Raw genomic sequence first — 24,501 nt, 5'->3', positions numbered from 1 at the left:
TCCAGACTACTCTAGACTAAGAATATTTGGGTGCAAATGTTTCATATTTACTGACAAAAATGATAAACTTTCCCCTCGTGCGATTCCCTGTGCCTTTTTAGGATATGCTGAAAACCAGAAAGGTTATAGATGTTTTGACTTCAAAAATAATAAACTATATGTGTCTAGAAATGTTTCCTTTCTTGAAAAGGAGAGCTTCTTTGATTTTAGAAAATTAAAAGACGTCACTGAGTACTCCTTTTTGCTAGATCTAACATCAACATTTGATGAATATGACCTTGAATGTAACTTTGATGATGATCAAAGAATTATTGATCTTAATGTTGAAAATGAAGAAGTTCATAGAGATACTAGTATTCAATATTCCAGGCGACAAGAGTCTAATCCTCCATGTGCACTTGAGAAATATTCTAACATTCCAACTAGACAATCAACCCGAATCTCGAGGCCTCCAGGAAAGTTTGTATCATACGAGTCTTTCTCACCCACATATAGGGCAGTTATTGCATTAATTCACTCATATGAAGAACCATCCACATATTTTCAAGCAAAAAATGATATCAAATGGATAGAAGCCATGAAAGCTGAATTAGATGCACTTGAAAAGGCTTCTACATGGAATATTCAAGATCTTCCTCCAGGGAAGAAAACTATAGGATGTCGATGGGTTTATAAAATTAAAACCAAGAGTGATGGTACTCTTGAAAGATATAAAGCCCGTTTAGTAGCCAAAGGTTATGCCCAAGAATATGGGATTGATTATGAAGAAACCTTTGCTCCGGTGGCTCGTATGACTACTGTCTGAACCTTAATTGCCTTAGCTTCTATCAAAAAATGGTCTATTTTTCAAATGGATGTCAAAAATGCTTTTTTAAATGAAAAGCTAGTTGAAGAAGTATATATGGAACCCCCTCCTGGTCTAAGTATTCCTAAGGGTAAAGTCCTTCGCTTAGAAAAAGCTCTTTATGGACTTAAACAAGCACCAAAAGCTTGGTATGATAGGTTTAGTCGTGTTATGATTGATATTGGTTTTCAATTCTGTTTAACTGACACTGCTTTGTTTATTAAGAATTCTGATGCAGGGATCATTGTGCTTCTTCTCTATGTGGATGATATGATCATCACCGGAAGCGATAAACAGGGAGTTGAAACAATCAAAACACTTCTTAAATTTCATTTTGAAATAACTGATTTGGGTTTGTTGAGATATTTTTTAGGCATTGAAGTTGCTTATTCTCCTAGAGGATATTTATTATCTCAGACTAAATTTACTTTTGATATTGTTTTCAGGTCTGGTATTACTGATGATAAGAAAGTCGACACTCCAGAAGTTGTTAATGTTAAAATGAAGATTGATGATGGAGAACTTCTTGCAGACCCTACTCTTTACAGACAGCTTGTCGGGGCACTTTCCTATCTATCCATTATCAGACCAGATATAGCACATGCTGTTCATACAACAAGTCAATTTCAACATGCTCCTACTTCTGTTCATATGGGAGCAGTCATGCGTATTATCAGATACATCAAGTCCTCTCTTTCACGAGGACTTTTCTTATCTTCCTCCTCTTCTCTTGATTTAATTGCATATACTGATGCTGATTGGGAGGTGATCCCAATAATAGACACTCAACCACTGGCTTTTGTGTCTTTTTAGGGGAATCATTAATCTCGTGGAGGTGTAAAAAGCAGCAGAAGGTATCTCTCTCATCCACCGAAGCTGAATACAGAGCCATGGCAACCACGACCATGGAAGTAGTTTAGCTCCGACGACTGCTTGCTGACATGGGAGTTGAAGCAACAAAGGCTTCACAAATGTGTTGTGACAACAAAAGTGCGATCTATATTGCCAGTAACAGAACATTCCACGAACGCACCAAACACATCGAAATGGATTGTCACTACGTCAGAGAGGAATATCTACACGGGATAATTGATCTGCCATATGTCACTTCAGAATATCAGTTAGCAGACTTCTTTACAAAGCCTCTTGCTGCTCCCCGATTTCACTTTCTCTTAGACAAACTTTCGCTCATTGTACCGTAAGTTTGAGGGGGAGTGTTAAAATGTAAAATTGTACATATATGTATATATAATAATATTATATTATATATATAAATACATTTTTCATTTATGTAATTTCTGTAATTTTTTTCCTTTATTTTTATTTTTTGTCTTTATGTCATCTAGTTCAGTTTGAACTAGAATGACTGTTGCTAGTCAAGTCCTGTCCAGACTTGACTAGCAATAGAGCTGTTGGACTGACACAGTCCAACAACTCTTAATAGAGCTGTTGGACTGACACATTCCAACAGCTCTAAATAGAGCTGTTGGACTGTGCCCAACAGCTCTATTGAGTCCTCTTTCAGCTGTGTATATAAAGGGGTGCAGCCCCTCTTGTATTTTACTCCAATGCTTCTTAAGCAATTGGTTTTTCATATTAATAAAGAATACATTTTTATTTTTATTTTGTTTCCAGTTATACCCTTTTTAAGGGTTATGCTTTAGTGTCATTCTTGACACTTGCTCTTGTTAATCTAAGCTCTTGTTAATCTAAGCTCGTGGCTAACCTAATTTTATGGTCTTGGACTAACTTCTTTACTGCTACCCGTCCGACAAAGTGAGGGAACCCTTGCCTATTTGACACCACACCCGAGCGCCGGTGTGACGCGTCGCTTCCGGGCGACGACCTAGCAACCCTTGCCCATTTATCACTGCCTCCGGGCCTATAGAGTACAACGTGTCGCTCAGTAGGGAACGCCCTAACGAAATTCTCATATTGGTTCATATTCATAGGGTATGACTAAGTTTTTATGCTGGCTGTCACAGGCCTACCACAACCCTCCTCCTTTGTCCGGGCTTGGGACCGGCAATGTATAACTAAACAATTATACACAGGCGGAATATGACTAAATATATATGATCTCATATATATTTTCTGTTGGCCGTCTCGTATACATGGAGCTGATCATGTACATGAATCTGATTAACACATATATATTTTTGTTAGCCGATTCATGTACATGAAGCTGATCATGTACATGAATCTGATCAACACACTTTATATTTCTGATTAGCCAATTCATGTACATAAAACTGATCATGCACATGAATCTGATTAACATACTTCGATATTTCTGATTAGCCGATTCATGTACATGAATCTAATCAACATACTTTGATATTTATGCTTAGCTGATTCATGTACATGAAACTGATCATGGACATGAATCTGATCAACACACATCATATATCTGATTAGCTGATTCCTGTACATGAATCTGATTAATATACTTATTTTCTTATAACTGATCATGTACATGAATCTAATCAGTACACATATTTCTGTTAACCGATTCATGTACATGAATCTGATCAGAACACATATATATCTTTGTTAGCCGATTTATGTACATGAAGTTGATCATGTGCAGTTTGCAGTCAGCTGATCATGTACATGAATCTGGTTCTAAATTATATGCCTATCTATGTCAGTCGATTCACGTACATGAAGCTGATCATGTACATGAATCTAATCAAGAATTATGTACCTATATCTGTTAGCTGATTCATGTACATGAAGCTGATCATATGCATGTTTGCAGTCAGCTGATCATGTACATGAATCTGATCGTAATATATAATTTTATGTCAGTTGAATTCTTGTTAGCCGATTAGGTGCATAAATCTGATCCTAAACAGATCAGTTTGCAGTTTTATTGGCATAGGCGTGAAATTGGTTATAAATAGATGTTTGCATTATCTTTGATCATATGCATGACTCTGATCATATGCATAAATTAGATCTTGTATAGATCAATTACATGTATGTTGATTATATGTATAAATTTGATCATGAATAGTGTGGTCTGCTTTTTATATGCATATGTACGTGCTTGGCTAAATACCCGTTCTTTTTGTGTGTGAATGTGCATTGTGAACATAAATTGCGAAACTTTGTGTTTTATATTCACTAAAATTTTGCAATGACATGAATCACTTTTTGAGATTATGTTGGTGGTTATGTGTGAACCACTATGGGCTTACGTAGGCCAGGAGCATGTATTGCTCATGTGTTACTGAATTGTTTATGCATTGCAAAATGATTTTTAAAAATTATGGGGTTTTCTAAAATTTAATTACACTGTTACATTGTGAGGGCTAGGTCTTTAAATTGTTATTGCATGTTAATTTGTAAAACGGTTCTGATGTAAAGAACTTGAAATTGATTTAAATGGTAAAAAAGACCAAAATAATGTAATTATCCTCTTTCTTGATGTCCTTTTTACAATGTGAGAATCTTGGATAACGGTCATGAGAGACCATGAGGATACTAAAACTCTGTTTGTAATTGTGTCCTCAGAACTCGATGTGAGGTTCACGTTCCCCACCACGCTTTTAGGGAGCTTTCAACCATTTTTTTTGGGGGTGATGTTGACTCAACAATAGTTATCGGTATACCAAGAAAGTTGCATCAATGGATGTTGATTTCCTTGATGTCTCAGGATTAGGTGTTGATGCTTAATATTCTGATTGATGATGTTGATTCTTGATATCGGTCAGAGAACAAGTGTGGAACCCAATAATTAAAATACAAATTGTGTGTTAAGCTATAACTGGAAACTAACTAGAACCTCGAGAATTACGATCGTTTTGAGTATTCGTGGGTTTAAGAAAATGAAAATTAAATTTGTATGCATTTAATAGGGACATGCATGCAAAAATAACTCTAATAAATAACTTAAGAAGTTATTCATACATGTGCATTGAATTTGAATCATGCATCTTTTACTGTTCAACATTAGTTCAATGCATTTCTTAATATTTGATTTGGCATGATATTTGTTGAATGCTTGAATGGTAAATTAATTATGATAAATTATTGCTTGTGATTTCTTCTTAAATTTATGCTATTTTTTTACTGTTGGATTTTTAAAGGAATTCATACAAGGACTTCGATTCTTACCTATTTTCTTAAACTGTTTTCAGGCATAGGTGATTAGTGATGTGTAGGACTGGCTGGCTGGAGGACTCGAGGCTTGTGACTTTGTGCTTGGAGTTCTGACTTGTGCGCAGGATTTAGCTGGAGTCGATTTTATATTTTGACTTTTAACTTATTGATTTAATTAATGAAGTTTAATTTATTATTTTAAATTGATTTAATGCATGAAATGGTTATATTAAATCTGTGATGTACCCCTTGAGAGGTTTTCCGTAATTGTTATTTTTATTTTTACTATTTTTCGATGCTCTGTTGGGGTCATTACACTACTAAACAAGGGGATAAGAGTGTACAAGATGTTTATGGTCTCTTATCTCTTATTTGGGATGAGATGGCTATGTTGGAACCAAAATAAGAAAGTTCAACTATTGAGATGAAAAAATAAGTTGAAAGAAAAACTCTTCTCTTTTTTATATGGTCTTCGACCGAAATTTGAGCAACTTAGGTCTTTTTTGCTTCATAAGACTTCGGCTAAAGTATGTCAAGAAGAAACTAGATTTGGAATGCATAAGTCAAGTGATGAGATGCATGCCGTTTCATGACCCAAAAGCTTTATAAAGACTTATAAACCTATCATTTTGATAAAAAATTCAATGGAAAAGTATATAATAGGGGTGGATACAATGGGGGAGGTGTTAAAATGTATCATTCAATCTTTGTAATCTTATATATATTTTATATATATAAAGGATGATACATATACATGTATGGTATATATGCATATGTATCTTCCTAATTATATATATAAAATATATATTTCAATATTATTAGGCATAAGGGTAGTTTAGTCATTTTCCCTTTTTACGCATATTTCATTTGGAATATGTTTGTAATTTTATTTTTCTTTTTTATTTTATTCATTCTTGTGGTTTGCGCCACCTAGGGAAGCTCCCCAAAGAGTCGTTGGGGGCTCCCAACGACTCCTTTGGGAGCCCCCTATGTGGCTCCTCTCTTGTGTTATAAATAGGGGTCTCCCCCTTGTAATTTATGCACTCCTTTGGAGGAGCCTTTGCTCCATGTAATGGGTGTGTTACACCCTTCCTCTTTTCAATAATATCAACTTATGCCTTATAGGCATTTTTGCCCCTTTGTGGGTTTATGTGTTAGCACATTATGTGCTTGTGTCTTCCCCTTTAGTGGGTATATTCGCACTTCATGTGCATGTGTATTGGTTCATTATTGAACCTAATATATTCAAAGCCGTTTTCTTACATGGTATCAGAGCAAGGTTGGGATCGAGTTGCTCTTTGTTGCATTGGGAAGCGTGCTATTCAAGAAATTTTAAAGAAGAATGGTGAAGTTCTCGTTTCTCTCTTTTACTTCTTAAAATTATTTGATATGCATTATATTTCTTTAAGTATTATGCATTATGAAGAATTATATGTTTTTTCATATGTGTTTCTCTCTTTTGCTTCTTAAAAATGTTTGGTATGCATTATATTTCTTTAAGTATTGAGCATTATAAAAAATTAGATATGCTTTTGCATTTGTGTTCTCCATGTCATTATGAGTTTTGATTCTTAAACAATTCCATTAAACTTTTTATATTATTCTCTTTCGTATGTCTTTTCTTGAAAAATAAGTTTTTTAAAAGAAAGTTATGTTAGAAGTAAAATGTTTGTGAGAGATGTAGCATTGCTCACGTACTCTCATCATAATTATTTCATATTAAAGGTATGTGTTTACCCTCTAAAATGTCCTATATGAGGTTTTTTCATAATAACATGTGTCTTTGAAAAATGATGTTTTAGTTTCCTACCTAATGAGTTTTTTTTCATACGAGCAATGTTTGATTAAGAAGGCATTTTTATAATATCGGTTAAATTAAGTTTTAAAAATGATCTCATAAAATATGGTTATTCTCTTTTCATTCTTCAATTCAATTTCAAGAATATGTTTTATTATAAGATTTATGGTCTTCATTAATGTTGCATACTTATTAAATATGTTTTAAATATTTCATGTTGTGTTTATTTAAAACATATTCATGCCATTGGTTATAATCTATTAAGTCATATATTGTTATGAATTTTTGTTTATAGATTTATGCCATAACGCAATCCTAGTATTCTCTTTGGGGATTTTCTCCACTTTAATAAAGTTTTCCCTATTCTTTTCGTATGTATCCTCATTTGAGAATTTTGTTTGTTGGATCTCTCTTTGAGAGGCCTTTTTATCCTTGTGAATCTTCTTATGAGTATATACTCTTTGAGAAGATTTCATGATTGTTATAAGCTTCTTTTTAATATTGGTTTTTTATGAGATTTTTTTAATATTACCATCTTTGTGAAAGCTTGAGAGGCTAAAGCATTTGCTCCTTTTATACATGCATTATTGCATGTTTGCTATTATTATGCTTTTTGCGTATTTTGTTCAAGTGTTATGAGAGTGTCTTTGTACACTTCTTTTATAAAGTATTCATGCTTGTATGCGTATTGTCTATTCATAGACATTTTCACATGGTACTCTCTTTTCAATAAAGAGATGATATATATTGCCTTCCTTAGGGCTTGTTTTGTCCCTTAGTGGACTTATGAGATTGTTTCTTTTATCATTATAAGTGCTTTCGCAATTTCTTGTTACATGTCCTAAATTTGCTCATTTAAGATTATTGTCATTCTACGTCTTGGTATGCATATAATTGCAATTTATAGAGGCTTGATTTGATTCTTGGATTATTCTAAATTCGTCCTCACAACATGACATTGCTTAAATATTTCATGTTGTGTTTATTGAGTCTTTTGATAATCATCATGATTGAACATAATTTCGTATTTATGCAAAATTATTATAAGGATATTGTTGTGATTAATTATGTTGGATCTTTGAATCGGCCCTCTTTGTAAAATCACATATTTGAAAAATGATTTCCCTAAGTGTTCATTGCCTTTTTATGACATTTATTTTTATCCACCACAAGTTATATAATGCATCAATCCTTTTTTATGGCCTTATTGTTATATTAGAGATAATTGTTGAGGTGAGTTAAGGGCACCTTGTGTTATGTCATTTTAGATTGTCCAATTACCATATTAAAGATGGTTGTTGAGGTGAGTTATGGGCACCTTAGGACTCTAGAATGATTTGTTATATGATCTCTAATTATGAGTGTGTCACTCGTTTTCTTTTGGCCATTGATCTTATGAATGCTCTTATTTATATATAAATGTGATGGATATATGGTGTCTTGGAACTTTAAATGTTTTAAGGTATATTTAATTCAAGGGTGTTGGGGATTATTGCCCAACCTTTTATTTCTTATAAATCTTATGAGTGCATTTGCACATTTGTGATTTCGTGTCTTGTGCTTTTGTGCACAAGTGTTCTTGTTGTGCGTATGTGCACAAGTGTTCCAAGTGTTCTTGTTGTGCGTATGTGCACAAGTGTTCCAAGTGTTCTTGTTGTGCGTATGTGCACATATAAGGTTTTATTTATATGTTTGTCATTACAAAGTTTTATTGCCTCAAAAGTCTTTTCCTCTTATACCTCTTATCTAAGTGTCATCATATGTAGACAAGACATTATTACACCATTGTGTGTTGGTAGCCCTTTGTTGGCTTTGCTCTCTTGGTCTAGTAGCTGAACACACTTGTCTTGAGTGTTATTATATGTAGACAAGGCACGTTGATTCACACCATGGTGTGTGATTTTAGTCCATGTTGGCATTTGTGTCTTTGTTCTAGTCGCTGAGATGTATGCCTATGGTTGACTTCTTTCACTCATTTCAAGTGCCATTTTATATAGACAAGAGATGTATTGTGTTTTAGCCTATGGTTGGCTTGATACTCTTGTTCTAGTAGCTGAACATACTTGGTCTTGAGTGTATTTTTACGTAGACAAGAGATGCTTTTGGTCCATGTTGGCGTGTATTCTCTTGGTCTTATCGTTGATGCACTCATTTCAAGTATTATTACATGTAGACAAGAGGTTCTTTTACACACCGTTGTGTGTGTCCTTGGCCTTTAATGGCATTATATTTATGTTCTTGATCTAGTAGCTTACACACTTGATTTGTGGGTTTTGGAGGACTAATGAGGTAGTTGCTTGTAATTGATGAATTATTATTGAAATTTGTGAAATTTCATTCATATTTTATCTTTTTAAGATACAAGTGAATCATATCATTAATATGCATATTTTAAAATCAAATTGATTTTTTGGTCACCTTTATATTTGATATGCAAAATGAGTTTTTGTAATTGCAATCATTTGAGTGAGATGTTCCTAAATGTGTAAGGTTCTCTACTCAAATAACTCTCATTATTTTGCCTCTTAAGTGGACTTAAAACCTTTTTGAACTGTTGTGTTTTATACACTCTTTTGAGCATTTTCCTCTTGAAATCGCTTTCAAAGGACTTGCTAAAAATAAAAAACACTTGTCTTTCTATCTTATCGGTTCATATTACTTGACTAAAGTATGATTGGAGCATGATCATTAATGACTCTTTTAGGTGTTGATTCATTTCATGATATTATATGCATATGCTCATTATGACTTTTTGGCCTTCATTCAATAAATTATGTGCAACTTATGCCTCTTCGTAGGCTTTTTGTGGTGTCCCTTGTGGACCATTATGTTATTCCTCGTTATGAGGTTGTGTTTGTCCAATGTTGGACTTTATGAATGCATTATGCATTCTTGTCATTTGTTTCCGCTCCCTCTTCAACGTGGTATATGATTATGAAAAATTGATTTGCATACATAAGTAATTATCTTGTTCCATCAAATCCTGTGATGAATTATGCATAGAATATCTTTTTGCACCATTATTTTTGGATGAATTATATGATATGATTTTATGGTTAATTCATCTTATTTGGAATATTTCACTTGATTAAAGTGCAAAGATATCTTTTACTTGGACCTCTTCTTGATTTGTTCCACAAGATCTTGAAGATGAGAGGAAAAGAAGTACCTTGGATAGATCATGAAAGATGCTCATCGTTAAAGACTTTGGAGGAAGACTTTTGCAAATTTCAATGGCATTCGGACTGAAGGCTCTTGAAGCCTTGAGATTCTTTCTCTTGTATTCTTCAATCTTTTCGTTCCCCCACGCAAAGTTTGAGGGGAGGTGTTAAAATGTATCATTCAATCTTTGTAATCTTATATATATTTTATATATATAAAGGATGATACATATACATATATGGTATATATGCATATGTATCTTCCTAATTATATGTATAAAATATATATTTCTCTATTATTAGGCATAAGGGTAGTTTAGTCATTTCCCCTTTTTACGCATATTCCATTTGGAATATGTTTGTAATTTTATTTTTATTTTTATTTTTTATTTTATTCATTCTTGTGGTTTGCGCCACCTAGGGAGACTCCCCAAAGAGTCGTTGGGGAGCCCCCAACGGTCACAAATGTGACCGTTGGAGGCTCCCAACGACTCCTTTGGGAGCCCCCTATGTGGCTCCTCTCTTGTGTTATAAATAGGGGTCTCCCCCTTGTAATTTATGCACTCCTTTGGAGGAGCCTTTGCTCCATGTAATGGGTGTTACACCTTTCCTCTTTTCAATAATATCAACTTATGCCTTATAGGCATTTTTGCCCCTTTGTGGGTTTGTGTTAGCACATTATGTGCTTGTGTCTTCCTCTTTAGTGGGTATATTCGCACTTCATGTGCATGTGTATTGGTTCATTATTGAACCTAATATATTCAAAGCCGTTTCCTTACAGGAGGATATAAGAGAGGATGCAAGGGTAGTAAAATTATTTATCAATATTGTAAAGAACCGGGGCATATAATGTCGGATTGTCCTGAAATAAAAAAAGTGGCTACGATAAGTGAAGAGTCTCCAATACAAAAAGTGGCTACAACAACAACCAAGGTCATGTAGATGAGATCCTTACTTGCAGACATGGGTATTGATGTTTCAGAACCTTCAAAGTTGTGCTGTGATAATAAGAGTGCCATATAAATAGCCAATAATCATTCATTTTGTGAACGAACGAAGCATATTGAGATGAAGTACCACTATGTTTGAGAAAAATACTTGAAGGAGACAATTACTTTACCATATGTTCAGTCCAAGTTTCATATTGCGGACCTTCCTCTACTACAATTTTTGTTTCTTAACAAATTTTCAGTAATGTCAGCGTAAGTTTGAGGAGTGTTAAAATACATTGTATATATCTGATATACATATATTTATATAGTACATGTATATCAGGGGCATTTTGGTCTTTTCCTATCCTATAATAAATATGGTCTAATAGGGGTGGTATTGTCTTTTTTATTTTTTCTGTTTTTTGTATTTTAGTCAAAGATGACTGTTGGGAGGCAGTCCTACTAGCCGTTGGACTGCCTCCTTCTATTGTATGTAAGATATGCTTTTTACAAGCATATGTGTGGTGTTAGAAAAATATTTATTTTTCCATTGAGCTCTTGTGAGATTGTGTTCTTGTGTGACTCCTTTGTGAGATTGTATTTGACCCAATATTCGTCTTTGTGTGTTTGCGATCTCTTGTAGCCCCTTGGTGGCGTTTCATTGTGATTGTTATTCGGTTTATTTCAAGGAGCTCTTCAGGGTTGGTTAGAGATCCAAAATTATCCTTGATTACCCAGGCCAGGTTGTGGATTGAGAACCATAAGTGTATTTGTTGGATTTGAGGCAGAAATTTTGCTCTTTGACTGATTAATCCAACTGACATTGGATTATAAATTTTGAATAAGATGATGAGATTTTCCTTTCGATGTTCTTTCCTTATATTCTGTTTTGCTTTTGTTTTGGTTTTCTCTCTCTTTTTTCTTCCTATGGATAGATATAGGAAAAATTCCAACTTAAAGATATCATGACATCGTCAACGTACCTGTTAACTTCCTGATCGACTTCGTTGATGCCCCTGAAAGGAGAGGAGAGAGGAGAGAGGAGGCTGCGGCAGTTGCACATCAATCTTCAACCATGCATGCCCTATTCCTTGACTTAAGTTTATAACATCCAGATCGGGTCGGGTTTGTGACTCTTCAGTCCAGACCCAATATTAATAGATATACGGGTCCAGATCTGGACCCGTATATACCTTAACAGTCCAGTCTCAATAGTCTCCCTCAAGTTGTGCATGGTTTTGTAACATGGCAACTTGTTCTTCGAAAACCAAAAATGGATGCTAGTAAGGCCCTTAGTAAACAAATTTGCCACTTGATCATCCGTGGGAACATAAGCTGGTTCAACTTCTCTATCTTTGATCTTTTGCCGAACGAAGTGTTGATCAATCTCTATATGTTTGGTACGACTGTGATGAATGGGGTTGAAGGCAATTTGTATGGCACTCTGATTATCACAAGAGATTCGTGGGCATAATAGACTCTCCAATCTCAGTCAAAAGATGTTTCAACCATGTAGCTTCTGCTGTAGTAGCCGCCATAGATCGGTACTCAGCTTCTGTGTTAGATCATGCAATGGCACGTTGTTTCCTGCTACTCCATGCTATCAAGTTCCTGACAAGAAAAGCACAATATCCAAAAACTGATCGCTTGTCATCTGGATCTCCTGCCCAATCTGCATCTGTGTAAACATCCACTTGATGTCTCTCCCCTTTGATCTTGGACCGATTATAAACTAGACCATCTCTAAGAGTTTCTTTTAAATATTCGAGGAATTCTCTTAACAACATTCATATGCTCTGTTCGTGGGTCATGTATGAATTGTGACACTTGATTCATTGCATACACAATGTCTGGTCTAGTGAAGGTAAGGTATTGAAGCATACCAACAAGGCTATGATATTGTCTGGAGTCTTTATATGGTTTCCCATCTTGAGAACTGAGCTTGTGATTCAATACACTAGGAGTGGATAGTGGTTTACAATTTGTCATGCCTGTCTTTTCCAATAGATCCAAGGTTTATTTGTGTTGAGTTAATGAAAGAGATCCATTCTGTCTATCCACTTCAACTCCCAAGAAATAACGCAAGACTCTCAAATCTTTCATTTTAAAATGCCGACTCAATAAGTCCTTGGTGGCTTTTATGTGTTTATCTGAATTTCCAGTAATAATAATGTCATCCACATATATAAGATTCAAGGTACGTACCTGACGATTACAAAAGATAAACAAAGAATGGTCGAGGTGGGAACGTATGAAACCATATCGTTGAACTTCAAGAGAAAAATTGTCAAACCAAGAACGAGAAGCCTGCTTTAACCCATAGATGGCTCTTCGTAGTTTGCAAACATGTGTGCTGGGGCTGTATTCTGCATAACGAGAGGGTTGTTCCATATACACCTCTTCTTTCAGGCTACTATGGAAGAAGGCATTTTTGACATCAAGCTGACTAAGAGTCCATCCATACTGGACTGACAAAGACAAGATTAATCAAATAGTTCTCTCATCTTGACCACAGGACTAAAAGTCTTATCATAATCTTGTTTATATTGTTGCGTGAAACCCTTTGCCACCAATCTTGCCTTGTAGCGCTCAATGGATCCATCAGGTTTATACTTTATTTTATACACCCATTTAAACCCTACAACATTTTTGTCTGATGGTCTAGGAACAATCTCTCAAGTTCCACACTCATGTAAGGCTTTTATTTCCTCGTTCATGGCTTCAACCCATTTAAGTGACATAGATGCTTGAGCAAAGCTAATAGGTTCATCTTGTTTTTCAATCTGGGAGATGAACAACTGTAAGTCTGTAGAGAAATTGTTATAACTGACCCATCTTTCAATAGGGTGGCGAATCCTCTCAGGTCTTCTAGGTTGCGCATCAGTTCGCTGAGCATTATCTTTATTCCGCCGTGCATAGACAGCTCCTTGAAACTTGGTAACATCTGAAATGGTAGGCATACTGTCCTGAGTATTTGGTGATTCTTCCCTTTGTAAACACACATCAGTTTTATTTTGTTCAGCCTGTATGGAATGACATGAGGAAGCATCGTGTTTGACCATTTGATCGAATACCTCAGCAACAAGCCATGGCTGATAACCGTCATCATCCACGCTGTGTTCTTCTACCCTTCTTGAGCTCTCGGTATGAGTTTCATCAAACACAACATTTCGTGAGACTATGATTCGATGAGCAGTAGGATCATAGCAACGATAACCTCTGTACTGATCAGCGTAACCAACGAACTTACACTTGCTTGCCTTGTTCTGGAACTTGTCACGTTGGGAACTGTCAATATGAACATAACATACACAACCAAACACTCACAATTTATTATAATCCAGGTGAGTCTCAAGGAGTGTAAAATAAGGAGATTGATTTGCAAGCAATTTCATGGGTAGTCGATTTATGATGTACACAATAGAATGAAAAGCTTTCGTCCACAAGCTTAAAAGAACATGAGTACCATGTATCACGCTCAAGGCACTTTCTACGATATGCCAATATTTTCTTTCCGCCACACCATTTTGTTGCGGCGTGTGTGGACAAGATATTCAGCGACTTATTCCATTATCCTGCAGGAATTCAGTAAATTCCTTTGATAGATACTCTCTCCCACCATCACATTGGAAATGTTGGATTTGAGATGCAAATCGATTACTAATTAAGGCATAAAATGCACGAAAGAACTTGAACACTTTAAATTTGTGTTTCATAAAATAGATCCAAGTATACTTGTAATAACTATAAATAAAAGTGACATAATAGCGACTGCCCGACAAAGAAAATTGTGGGGAAGGTCCCTAAATATTAGAATAGATAATTTCAAAAGGCACAGAAGCTCTTTAATTTATTGAGTGAAATGGGAGAACATGACTCTTACATAAATGACAACTCGGACAAAGAGAAATATCAGACTCACTATTCAAACTAGATTGTGGAACAAGCCCACTAGACACAAGTCTTTCAATGAATGAACGATTACAATGACCCAAACGATGATGCCAAATGTCTGACTTATTACACTGACACTAGGGGTGGCAAAATCTGACCTGACCCGCCAACCCGCTTCTTAGCCGGGTTAGGGTTTGGCTTAAACAGGTTCGTGTCGTAAACGGGTCGACCTGCCTAACCCGTTTATTAAATGGGCCGTGTTCGTGTTAGGGGTATGCCAACCCGCCAACCCGTTTAATAAACGGGTTAGGCGGGCGGGTCAACCCGTTTACACGAACCCGTCAACCCGCAACCCGTATATATATATATATATATATATATATATATATATATATATATATATATATATATATATATATATATACTTATATAAACTTATCTAACCCTAACTCCTAACTTTACACTTTAGTCACCCACCTAACTCCTTCCTACCCATTCGCATTCGAGAGCCCGAGACCTCTCCTCTCCAGTGGTGGTGTGCGCCTGTGCGGTTATCATGCCTATGTTATCGGGTCGACCTGTTTAATAAATGGGTCGCCGTGTCATGTAATCGTGTCGTGTCAACTCAACCCATTTATTAAACGGGTTAACCGTGTTGTGTCGGGTTACCTGTTTAATAAATGAGTCATGTTTGTGTTTGCCACATCCGACCCGTTTAATAAACGGGTCGTGTTCGTGTTGAGGTATTTTGACCCGCCGACCCGACCCGATTGCCACCCCTAACTGAGACAGACTAAGACAATCCTTGAATGATACTGGTTGAATTGGCTGTGACTTTATTGGAGCAGCACGAACAATATGAGATTCCTTGATGACATACATATTTCTCTGTCGTTTTCCTTCAATGAGCGTCTTCTTTGTGAGAAGATCCTTGACACACACATGAGTAAATTCGACAGAAGAGTTAGTATCATCAAAAAGTTTGGAAACAGAAACAATATTTTTAACAATACTGGGTGAGTGATAAACATTAGATAAATGAAGTGAAGAGTTTGAGAGTGGAAGAGAAACATTTCCAACATGAGAGATAGGATGAAGGGCAGCATCTCCTGTTTTAATACTAAATTTGCCACGATAGGGAATGAGTTGAGAAATCTTACCAGCATCACCTGTCACATGTGCAACAACTTCAAAGTCAATGTACCAAGTTCTCTGCTAAGTCTGCTTAAAACTTAACTCGGAAAGAACAGAAATCAAAAGATTCTTCACATTCTCCTTTTCATCTCTTGCTTGTCCTCTAGTGGAAGCCTCAGTACCATTAAATCTACCTTTGTTTTACGGATTATGCCAACAATTTGCCTTAATGTGCCCCCTTTTATTACACTGAAAACACGTTGGTATATGTCTAGAAGATTGGTTCTCTGGAAGTGGGTTAGGTGACACGTTAGGCGTGGGAAGAAGCCCGCGACCTCCTTGATTACCTCTTTCCTGGCCACGTCCACCCCGAAAGCCTCCACGTCCTTGCTCTGCCACCATGCCTGTGACCAGAACCTCATGATTGTTATTTTGAATAAGTTCCTCACCTCTAATGGTAACTTCATACTGCAGTAGTTTCGCCCACATATAATCAAAGTTAGGCAATGAAGGAAGGTATATAAGAGAGGTGACCAACATGTGGTAGTCGGATCCAAGGCCATTCAGCTCTTGTTGAACTTTCTCTTTGTCAGGAACGACACAACCCACCATCGCTAATTGATCTATGATGCTCTTGACTTTGTTCATGTATTATGTAACCGATAAGTTGTCTTTCTTCAAGAGCTGAAACTCTCTCTTTAAACGAAAAATCCTAGCGTCTGAAATCTGTGAATAGGTCTGTGCAAGTATCTGCCATAGTTCTCTGGCTGAACATTCATCTAGAATAGGCACCAATACCTCTTGTGAAAGAGTAGGTAATATAAGCCACGACAGCCTGATCTTTTCTTTTCCATGTTGAAAACTCTGGATTGCAAGCTAGTTTGTTAGAGACTTCTCCTTTATTATCTCGCTCTTCCTGCAGGATAAACTTAGGTGGTGCATGGATCGTTCCATCGAGGTGATCAGAGAGGTCCAAACTACGAATAAAATGCAAAATTTGCCTTTTCCAGGTCAAGTAATTGGAATTGTTCAATTTCTCATAAGGTATGAAAAATTGCTCAACAATGCAATGATCCAGCAACCCAGACTTGTTCGGGCTCTTTTTTATTTTTTTGCGGACAGCCTTCAGAAATGTTTTTCAGAAATCGTGATTTGGAACAGTTACAAATATGATTCAAAGGAGGAAGACAAAAAAAAATTATCAACTCATGCTTTAAGATATATGCTGTGACTTAAAAAAAAATCGTCGATCAACGATGTATGCAGGGAAGGAACAACCTTTGATTTAAGAGAATTCAGATGTGAAATGAGAGTAGAAGAGAAAAGAGCAGCCTTTGATATGTTCAGATCAGTTTTGACGTTGGAAGGGAAATAGAATTTGACACATTCAAATTAGAATTTTTTTTGTTTAATCTCCTTTCAAATGTTAGGATCTGGTTTGAATGGTCAGATCCGACATTCAATCAAAGAAGCAGAAGAAGATCAGGTTAACGAGATAAAAAAAATGAGAAATCTGAACGAGAGGTGAGAATAGGAGGAGGATAAAGGGAGAAGGAGGGGAATCAGACGCTATCGTTAAAAAAAAACTGAACGAGAGGAGATAATAGAGGAAGGAGGGGACAAGGGTAGAAGAAGGGAAACTCGACCTGGTTGATAGGCCTCGACCTTCTCTGATACCATGTTAGAAATCATGCACGTACCTGTTAACTTCCTGATCGGCTTCGTTGATGCTACTGAAAGGGGAGGAGAGAGGAGGCTGCAGCAGTTGCACATCAATTTTCAACCACGCGTGCCCTATTCCTTGACTTAAGTTTATAACATCCAGATCGGGTCAGGTCTGTGACTCTTCAGTCCAGACCCAATATTAAGAGATACGGGTCTAGATCTGGACCTGTATATACCTGTACAGTCCAGTCTCAATACTCTCTCTTGGCAAACAAAATCTAATATGAATGAAATAATTTTCATATTGTTCTACAGTAATTTTTGTAAAACGTTTCCTACTTGTTTTCTATACATATTTCTTCTTCCCATTCTTTCCACATTTATAATTCTGATAATCTTCCTGAGAAGGAAACACATATGTTTTCATATTCACTCAAGAAATTTTCATATTATTGACTATGAATTGAAATTAAAGACTCAGAATAATCACTTTCTTATTAATGTAAGACCCTTGTGGAAGTTGTAGTTGTGATTTCAGTTTCTGTCTTGTCTATGAATGTAATGTTGGGTATTTTGCTTGATTGCTATTAGGCATCGTTCTTTTTCCGGAAGCAACAATTCCTTTTAGAGTTATTCAACCAAGATCCATAGCAGCCGTGGAGAGGGCAATGAAACAGGTTGATGCTCCTTATATAATTGGTGTGGTATGTTCTTAGTCTCTGGTTGCAGACCGTTACCTACTTCAATTATGTTTGTCCTCTTTTTTCTTTTCCTTCTGCATGATTTGATATGCATATGCTGTAGGTTCGTGTTCATAGATCACCTACTGATGGACTCCGTTTTGCATCGGTTGGGACAACTGCAGAGGTATGATTTGGCTGCTCCTTTAGATTGTCTTCTATTGTGGTATGTTTATGTCATAGGCTCAAGGCATGTCTTTGTTGTGATTTGATACTTCAAGTTCAAGGATGAAGTCAGTTGTCTTTTACTTAATATAACAACATGCCATAATTGCAGTGTACATATTCTCATCAAGTGGTGCTATTTTTAGTTTTTTTTTCATGGGTTGTTATTACACCATGTAGGTTTTTATAATTTTACATGTATAAGAGGGAAGGAAAAGAAAAACCATTCTACTTGACAACATACTTCAGCTTGAGCTTGACAAACCTTCTGCCTCGAGATGTGTGCTCATAGCTTTCTTGAAGGAGAAGAAATGGATTGTGACCTTCTATCTAGGTCACGTCTTGTTATATATATTAGGTGATGGTGAGTTGTTACAAAAATACCCCTACATACAAAAGAATAAATGTTGTATGTATTGTACGATACATATCGTTACTATAAGGAATAGCAATACGATATGCACTGGTGTATTGCAATATGACTGCATATAGTACGATACACCGTATCGTACGATACAGGGTCACCACACTTAAAAAAGGGCTGAATCGTAATTTTCCAGTTTTGAGTTTTAAAGACCTCTCGAAGGCTGACTCCCTCATTTGAGTAGAAGCCATTAGAGAGGTATCCACACACCTTAGGACTCATGAGAGCGATTTGGGGGCCAATTCGTGCGCAAGGGAATGACTTGTGGTTTGCTAAAGTAAAAGTGTATTTTCACTATTTTTTCACTCAAGGAAATGAGTTAAGATAAAAAATCTTTATTATGAGTAAAATTACAAAATTATCCTCAGAATTTTTTTTGCCTTGAGAGGCACTGCCACTCTATACCCCCCCCCCCCCGCATATTCACGAAAATTAAAGATTTATATCAAGGTAGAAATTAGGCTCCACACTTCCCCAACAAAGATGACATCAGATGATCCGACATAACAATGGAAAACTCAAGTAAAGAGTGAAAACCAATTTAAAACCGAGTGCAACTATTGCCATAATATATTTTTTTATGTAGTATGAAAATTTGCCTAATTGCAAGATATTTAATATTTTGCGTTGTTTTTGTGAGATAATTGATGTTTGATGATGTCTTAGCTCATGAAGACATAAATGCTTCATATGCAATTTTATAGTTGTATTTTATGCAATTCATCATTGTTTCATGTGTTCTGATTTTTTAGAATTTTTGCTAGTTTTTTTTTCATGATTTTTTGGGTTTTTTAATTTTTTTATTAAAAATTATGATTTTTTATGATATGATACGATATGTATCTTTTTTTGGGCCCGACCTATATGAGTAATGATACGATACTTACAATACAACACAACACAATAATACATAAGTGACATAAGTATTAAGAACTAACGACTTCTCTAACATGCCCCATCAAATTGTACATGGGTTATAGATTGTCCTGGCCCGATCTTTTGGAATGGGGCATGTGCAGTGCAGAGCTCTATTGAGTGGAAAATGCATCGAGTGTAGGAAACACGCAGTATGTGTTCGCTTGATCGGTGATGTGTGGTGGTAGCAGGGCATGTGATAGACATCGGTATCGTCGTTAGTGCATCGTTGTGTGGCGGTACAGACGTAGAACGTTGTTCGGTTAAGCAATGCCAGTGGATCAGAGGATGTTGCCTTTGGAGATTTGCTTAAGGACCTCTTGGCTTGCAAGATGTCCCATGCGTAGCGGTTGGACGCACAGTGGTGCGTGTGGGTTAGGGTTAATTCTCCTAAGAATCACCTTAGGTGATTCCAACCGAGAATGGTGACTCAGGGCTAGACGAGTGAATGCCTAGGCACCGACGAATGAGTCTGGGTGGTGTTCTTCGCTATGGTGTTCAATCATTAACTCGTCTTCGGACTAGGGGCCGCAAGGTCTTGTTCCTTCAGTGGCGAGGTTTTGTTATGTCGTGCGCATGGAGCTGCAATACGCTTCATAGCACGCAAGGCTAAGGTAAAGTTTGTGCCTCTTTCGGAAGTGATAGATGGTATGAGATGGCTATGCACTAAGCGACATGAACTACATGGAATGCACATTTGAAAATGCGCTTGATCAACTTCCGCTAGGCAGCTGTGCACGGGGTGGTGCGCAGGGCCAATGAAAACGATTCACCACATGAAAATATGTTGGTACGCGGCCTTTGGCCGTTAGGCTGGCCAGCTTGGGCAGCTTAGCGCGTTGCGGGTTTGCGAAGCATTTTATGCCCGTGACAGAGCAATAGAAAGACTTGCGACGATAAGGAAGGACCGTCCCGCCGCACTGGCTTATTGAAAAAAGTAAGCCTTTGACAAATTGGCATCAGAGAAGAAAGATTCACGGAGACCTTGTTCTTTATTGTGTGTGACACTGAAGATGACAACGATGGTTTATTTTGGTTACGTAATTTTGCGCAGCTGAAGTGTGGTTGGCCGAGAACAAAAGCAAGATATTGGCAGGATGGTATGGGACATCTTGTCTATGATAAGTAGAAGTGTAAGGTTGTTGTTCAGTTGGCTAAGGGAATGTAGATAAGCCAAAGATTCCTACCAGTTGTGCGTTAGGCTCACAGGTGGAGCGTGATGTTTACCTTGTGCATGCAGAGAATGCACATTGGATTCCACTGGATGGATTCGCACCTTTGGGTATGGGAGACTCAACTAAACTTGTAAATTCTCTCCCAAGATTGTGGGTCAGCGGAGTGTGCACGTTGAGCAGAAGGCTCATTGTTTTGATCCCTTGAGTTGGCATATCTTCAATGGATTGCGCGTGTAGAAAATGTTGTTGTTCGTGGCTCGTTGGTTCCTGCGGGAACGTTTTGCTGACTTTGAGAGAGAGTACGACGTGCTGGCTTCAGGAGTGGAGTGCAACATTGGGGCAAAGTGCCATTGTGAAGACGAGTGCCCAGGAAGACACTTTGAAGGACCGTATTGGGGTGATACGTAAGCAGGCGTCCCCCACTTGAGGACTAGTTTGGACTGTTAGAAAACCGCAAGTTGGTGCTTAAGGGAGTTGATATCCCTGCGGCACGCATTGGTGGTCGTCTTTCTCTGAGATGACCACGAAGGGCTTGGACTTGCCCTTGCTGGGGTTGGAAGATACCCCAGCCATGAGCATCAAGACGACAAGTTTGTCGTGCGGACGAGGATGATCCGTTTGTGTTTGAAACTGCACTGGGTCTCGCAAGCATAGAATGCTCGATGTTGATAAAGCAGAAAACCGTTGTCTAAGTGATCGAAGGTGCATTAAGGAATGCGACTTGGCGTGTTAGAGGTTGCGGCGATGGTGGATGTAATCCAGAACAAGTTGATTAGGCTGAAGAAAAAGAGCAAACCAAAGATAAGTACAAAGAAAAACTGACATATTAGTGAAGACCTCGTTCTTACCTGCACCAGCATTGTCGAGGACAACAATGGTTTTGGGTGGGGGAGAATGTCCTGGCCCGATCTTTCGGAATTGGGCATGTGCAGTGCAGAGCTCTATTGAGTGGAAAATGCATCGAGTGTAGGAAACACGCAGTATGTGTTCGCTTGATCGGTGATGTGTGGTGGTAGCAGGGCATGTGATAGACATCGGTATCGTCGTTAGTGCATCGTTGTGTGGCGGTACAGACGTAGAACGTTGTTCGGTTAAGCAATGCCAGTGGATCAGAGGATGTTGCCTTTGGAGATTTGCTTAAGGACCTCTTGGCTTGCAAGATGTCCCATGCGTAGCGGTTGGACGCACAGTGGTGCGTGTGGGTTAGGGTTAATTCTCCTAAGAATCACCTTAGGTGATTCCAACCGAGAATGGTGACTCAGGGCTAGACGAGTGAATGCCTAGGCACCGACGAATGAGTCTGGGTGGTGTTCTTCGCTATGGTGTTCAATCATTAACTCGTCTTCGGACTAGGGGCCGCAAGGTCTTGTTCCTTCAGTGGCGAGGTTTTGTTATGTCGTGCGCATGGAGCTGCAATACGCTTCATAGCACGCAAGGCTAAGGTAAAGTTTGTGCCTCTTTCGGAAATGATAGCTGGTATGAGATGACTATGCACTAAGCGGCATGAACTACATGGAATGCACATTTGAAAATGCGCTTGATCAACTTCCGCTAGGCAGCTGCGCACGGGGTGGTGCGCAGGGCCAATGAAAATGATTCAGCACATGGAAACGCGTTGGTACGCGACCTTTGGCCGTTAAGCTGGCCAACTTGGCGCGTTGTGGGTTTGCGAATCATTCTATGCCCGTGACAGAGCGATAGAAAGGCTTGCGGCGGTAAGGAAGGACCGTCGCGCCACACTGGCTTATTGAAAAAAGTAAGCCTGTGACGTAGATAACCATGTGCAATATGCTTTTAAGGTTCCAATGTATGGCACATGATAGTGGCTTAGTTAATAAATCAACCACTTTGTCATCTCCCTTGATACACATGGGCTTAATTCCCTTTGTTAAAATGTTAATTCAATCCAACATGCTTCATTTTCCCATGTTGAATGAGTTTTGTAGCAATAGTCGCAACACTCTTGTTATAAAAAACAGTAGAGACCTAGATATAGGCTGACATAATGACGTAAGAAGATGCCTAATCCACAAAAATTAGGGTTGCAGACAAAATCAAAATCAAAATCAAAATCAAAATCACAGACTGATATATATTTTTAAACTGCGAATACAAACCAGATCACAGATTGATATAGATATATATCAGGGCTGCAAACAAAATCAAAATTGCAGACCGATGTATATATTTTAAGCTGTGAATACAAACCAGATCATAGACTGATATAGATATATATACCTGGACTGCAAACAAAATCAAAATCATACTCCTATATATATACTGTGAATCTTGTTCAAGAAGGCAGAAAAAATCTCAGTCACAGAAAAACACAGATTTATGCATCAAGAACACAAAAAATACAGGTTTATGCATCAATAACGCATAAAATACAAGATTATACATGCAAAAAATCGCAGATTCGATTCCCCCTTAAACCTATGCGATTTAGCCTATGCTAAATCCTCGTTCTATCTCAAAAAGAGAAGAACCCGTACCTTTTTGCTTGTAGATCTACGAAAAAAAAGGAAAAGGAGGAGGCGTTGGAGAGAAAGCTCTGCTTTCTTTCTTTTCTTCTCTTTCTCTCCCTTTCTCTTTGAGAGGGAGAGGTTGTCACGCCCCCCTTATTATAGCCACACTAGGACTCCCCATATGGGGGATGTCCCCAATTTTGAGAGGGCGAGGGGGTCACACCCCCTTATTATAGCCACACTAGGACTCCCCATATGGGGGGATGTCCCCTAGCGTTTTAGAATTAGAAGAGTTCTATTAAAATAGAAACTCTTCTAATTCTCACCTCTTTATATATATCTACATATGTATATTGAAATATATCTTAGTTAAAATAAATAGTTTTTCTTTTTTTAAAAAATAAATTAGTTTACCTTAGCACACAGGGATTATGGATCTTGGCAATGGGTCTAAGATCCATATCACTATGGATCATGGATCTTGGCATCAGGTCCAAGATCCATATCAAGATCCACTTAACGCCCACAACTATATACATATTATATCGATTTCAATAAAAAATACATTCCTTTAATAAAATTTACATTTATTAAATTTTAAAATTAAGGAAAATTTGAGAGATGTTACAATTCCCATGCTTTGTTGACATGCTCAAATTTGGTGAGACCAAAGCACTTTTTAATATCCACACTATTGCTTAGCCAAGACATAATTTTAGCATGCCCCATTTTTCACTCTTTCCACCTTTTCTCATATGTAGTTGTGAGGACTAGTTTAGGTTCTCGATCAAAACCATCAACTAAACCCCACAATCCCTTTCCCCATATGTGGTGCTTCATTATTAAAGACTACATTGGAAAGTTAGTATCATTGAGTTTTATGGGTATGACAGTGACTTTCTTATTGTTGTCCTTTCTTATAAAAGAAGAGAAAAAGATGAGAAAAAGAATAAATGAGAAAGAATAGAGAAATATTACGAGCACACCACCACGATCACACGAGCCAACGAGCTATGCTTGCACAATTACACAAACACTTTGAATCATCAAAAGGTTCTTTCTTTCTCTCATGAGCATGG

At 37.3% G+C, this 24,501-nt stretch overlaps 1 protein-coding gene across 2 annotated transcripts in view; it reads left to right on the top strand.

Moving 5' to 3' along the window:
* LOC149820390 (uncharacterized) overlaps positions 1-24,501 on the top strand; it is a 94,039-nt gene that overhangs the window by 31,555 nt on the left and 37,983 nt on the right. For both annotated transcript variants that reach the window (XM_089983562.1, XM_089983563.1), the window contains exons 4-5: positions 18,127-18,239; positions 18,340-18,402. In XM_089983562.1, the coding sequence (XP_089839688.1) occupies positions 18,127-18,239; positions 18,340-18,402 (176 nt within the window). The remainder of the gene's footprint in view (positions 1-18,126; positions 18,240-18,339; positions 18,403-24,501) is intronic.

Source organism: Nuphar pumila, chromosome 12, assembly GCF_984573655.1.
Source record: "Nuphar pumila chromosome 12, dmNupPumi1.hap1.1, whole genome shotgun sequence".
In the NCBI taxonomy this organism is placed as follows: Eukaryota; Viridiplantae; Streptophyta; class Magnoliopsida; order Nymphaeales; family Nymphaeaceae; genus Nuphar; species Nuphar pumila.
The sequence above is the reverse complement of the archived record's forward strand: the minus strand, read 5'-3'. Positions and strand labels throughout refer to the sequence as shown.